Genomic DNA, 2,500 nt, shown 5'->3' with positions numbered 1-2,500 from the left:
TTCACAGGTCACACACTCCTCATGGTCATCATCCTCCACAGCGCCTGCACACACACACACACACACACACACACACACACACACACACACACACACACACACACACACACACACACACACACACGCGCGCACGCACGCACGCACACGCACGCACGCACACGCACACGCACACGCGCACACGCACACTCGCGCACACACACACACACACAGACACACACAAGCACATACATGCACACACGCACACACACGCACAGCCCGTTTATTGTGTATTGAGCATTACAAATATGTTAATTTATGCTATAAATGTCATAAATCATAATATTGTTCTGGTACACTTCTCTTTAGCCTGCCATAATGCCATACTGCCTTACAAAGGCAAAGTGCAGTAACTACATATTTTGTCAAAGTTGAGTTTAGACTGAAAATGGTCTTCATTACACCTCCTTCATCTTGTGCGGCCTTATGGTCCAAATGTGTCCCGTATTAGATACAGTGCCCTCCATAATTATTGGCACCCCTGGTTGAGATGTGTTAAAAGCCTTAAAATAAATTCAGTGTTTATTGCAGAAGAATACTGTCACACTGAAAATTGTAGGAAAATGTAGCCTTCAACTCAAATGAATTGTAAGAAAATAAAAAAATCCCTGACTGAAAAATAATTATTTTTCATTAAATAACCTGTTCCACAATTATTGGCACCCTTAACAATTCCCAGGAAATAAATATAATTGAAGCATTTCTGTCATTTCTACAGTAGTTTACAAAGTTTACCAGAGTATGTAGGAACATTTTATTAGTAATTTATCACTTCCTGTTTCCCTGGGGTATAAATATGACGTGACACCGAGGCCATTTCTCTTATCCACTCTTAAACATGGGAAAGACAAAGGAACACAGCATACAAGTGAGGCAGATGTGCGTCGACCTTCACAGGTCAGGCAGAGGCTACAAGAAAATTGCCACTCAACTGCAGCTGCCCATATCCACTGTGAGAGGAATAATTAAGAAGTTCAAAACAACTGGAACAGTGGTAAACAAGCCTGGGCGAGGACCCAAGTTTATTTTGCCACCACGCACAGTGAGGAGGATGGTAAGAGAAATCAAAAGATCTCCAAAGCTCACTGTTACAGAATTACAACAAATGGTAGCATCCTGGGGTCACAAAGTCTCCAAATCAACCATCAGGCGCTGTCTACACGCCAACAAGCTGTTTGGGAGGCATGCACGGAGAAAACCTTTCCTCACTCACAATCATAAACGCAAGCGTCTGGAGTTCGCCAAGCGGTATTGGGGCTTCAACTGGGACCGTGTGCTTTGGTCAGATGAGACCAAGATCGAGCTTTTTGGCAACAAACACTCTAAGTGGGTCTGGCGTACCACGAAAGATGTGCATGCTGAAAAGCACCTCATACCCACTGTGAAGTATGGGGGTGGGTCAGTGATGCTGTGGGGCTGTTTCGCTTCCAAAGGCCCTGGGAACCTTGTTAGGGTGCATGGCATCATGAATGCTTTGAAATACCAGGACATTTTAAATCAAAATCTGTTGCCCTCTGCCCGAAAGCTGAAGCTGGGTCGTCACTGGGTCTTTCAGCAAGACAATGACCCTAAGCATATGGCCAAATCTACACAGAAATGGTTCACCAGACACAAAATCAAGCTCCTCCCATGGCCATCTCAGTCCCCTGACCTCAACCCCATTGAGATCCTGTGGGGTGAGCTGAAGAGGAGAGTACAGAGGAGAGGACCCAGGTCTCTGGATGATTTAGAGAGATTCTGCAAAGAGGAATGGCTGAAGATCCCTCTTTCTGTCTTTTCCCATCTTGTGAAACATTATAGGAGAAGATTAGGTGCTGTTTTGTTGGCAAAAGGGGGTTGTACAAAATATTAACACCAGGGGTGCTAATAATTGTGACACACATTATTTGATGTCAAATAATTATTTCTTTATGTGGGATTTTTTCCCCACTGAATAAATGCACTTGTATTGAAGGTTGGATTTTTCTCTTTTTTTCCATTAAGGTCCCATATTATTTAGAAAAAAAATAAAATAATTGGAAGCTAAAAAACACATCTCAACCAGGGGTGCCAATAATTATGGAGGGCACTGTATATTGTTGGCACTAACCCCAATATCCAACCTAGGACTAAAGGGCCGTACACACACATCGCTGCTATTTACTAGCTTCTCACTTGCTCGCCTACTCGCCTCTCTTTCATGGAACGTTCGCTGAAAGTTCCCGCGGCTTTAACTGCCAATGAACAGGCGAGAAGTACCGAACTCTGCCTTCCAATTGGTTACTCGCTTGCTCGCCTCACTCGAAGATAAAATATTTTCAACTCGGGATCTGCCCACATCGCATCGCTTGAACAGTACTCGCCTACTGCCTGCTAGTCTCGCTGGAGCACATTGATATTCTATTGAGTTCATTCGCTGAGCAAGTAACTAACAGCGACGTGTGTGTACGGCCTACGTACCTTCTCCACAGCTGAGGGAGAGGCA

At 44.3% G+C, this 2,500-nt stretch overlaps 1 protein-coding gene across 1 annotated transcript in view; it reads right to left on the bottom strand.

Moving 5' to 3' along the window:
• LOC134443905 (proprotein convertase subtilisin/kexin type 5-like) overlaps positions 1 to 2,500 on the bottom strand; it is a gene marked incomplete at its 5' end in the record, with an annotated part of 12,936 nt that overhangs the window by 8,461 nt on the left and 1,975 nt on the right. The window contains 2 exons of the mRNA XM_063193434.1: positions 1 to 44; positions 2,476 to 2,500. The exon at positions 1 to 44 is cut by the window's left edge and continues 25 nt beyond it; the exon at positions 2,476 to 2,500 is cut by the window's right edge and continues 179 nt beyond it. Of these exons, the coding sequence (XP_063049504.1) occupies positions 1 to 44; positions 2,476 to 2,500 (69 nt within the window). The remainder of the gene's footprint in view (positions 45 to 2,475) is intronic.

Source organism: Engraulis encrasicolus, chromosome 3 (assembly GCF_034702125.1).
Source record: "Engraulis encrasicolus isolate BLACKSEA-1 chromosome 3, IST_EnEncr_1.0, whole genome shotgun sequence".
Classification (NCBI taxonomy): Eukaryota; Metazoa; Chordata; class Actinopteri; order Clupeiformes; family Engraulidae; genus Engraulis; species Engraulis encrasicolus.
The sequence above is the reverse complement of the archived record's forward strand: the minus strand, read 5'-3'. Positions and strand labels throughout refer to the sequence as shown.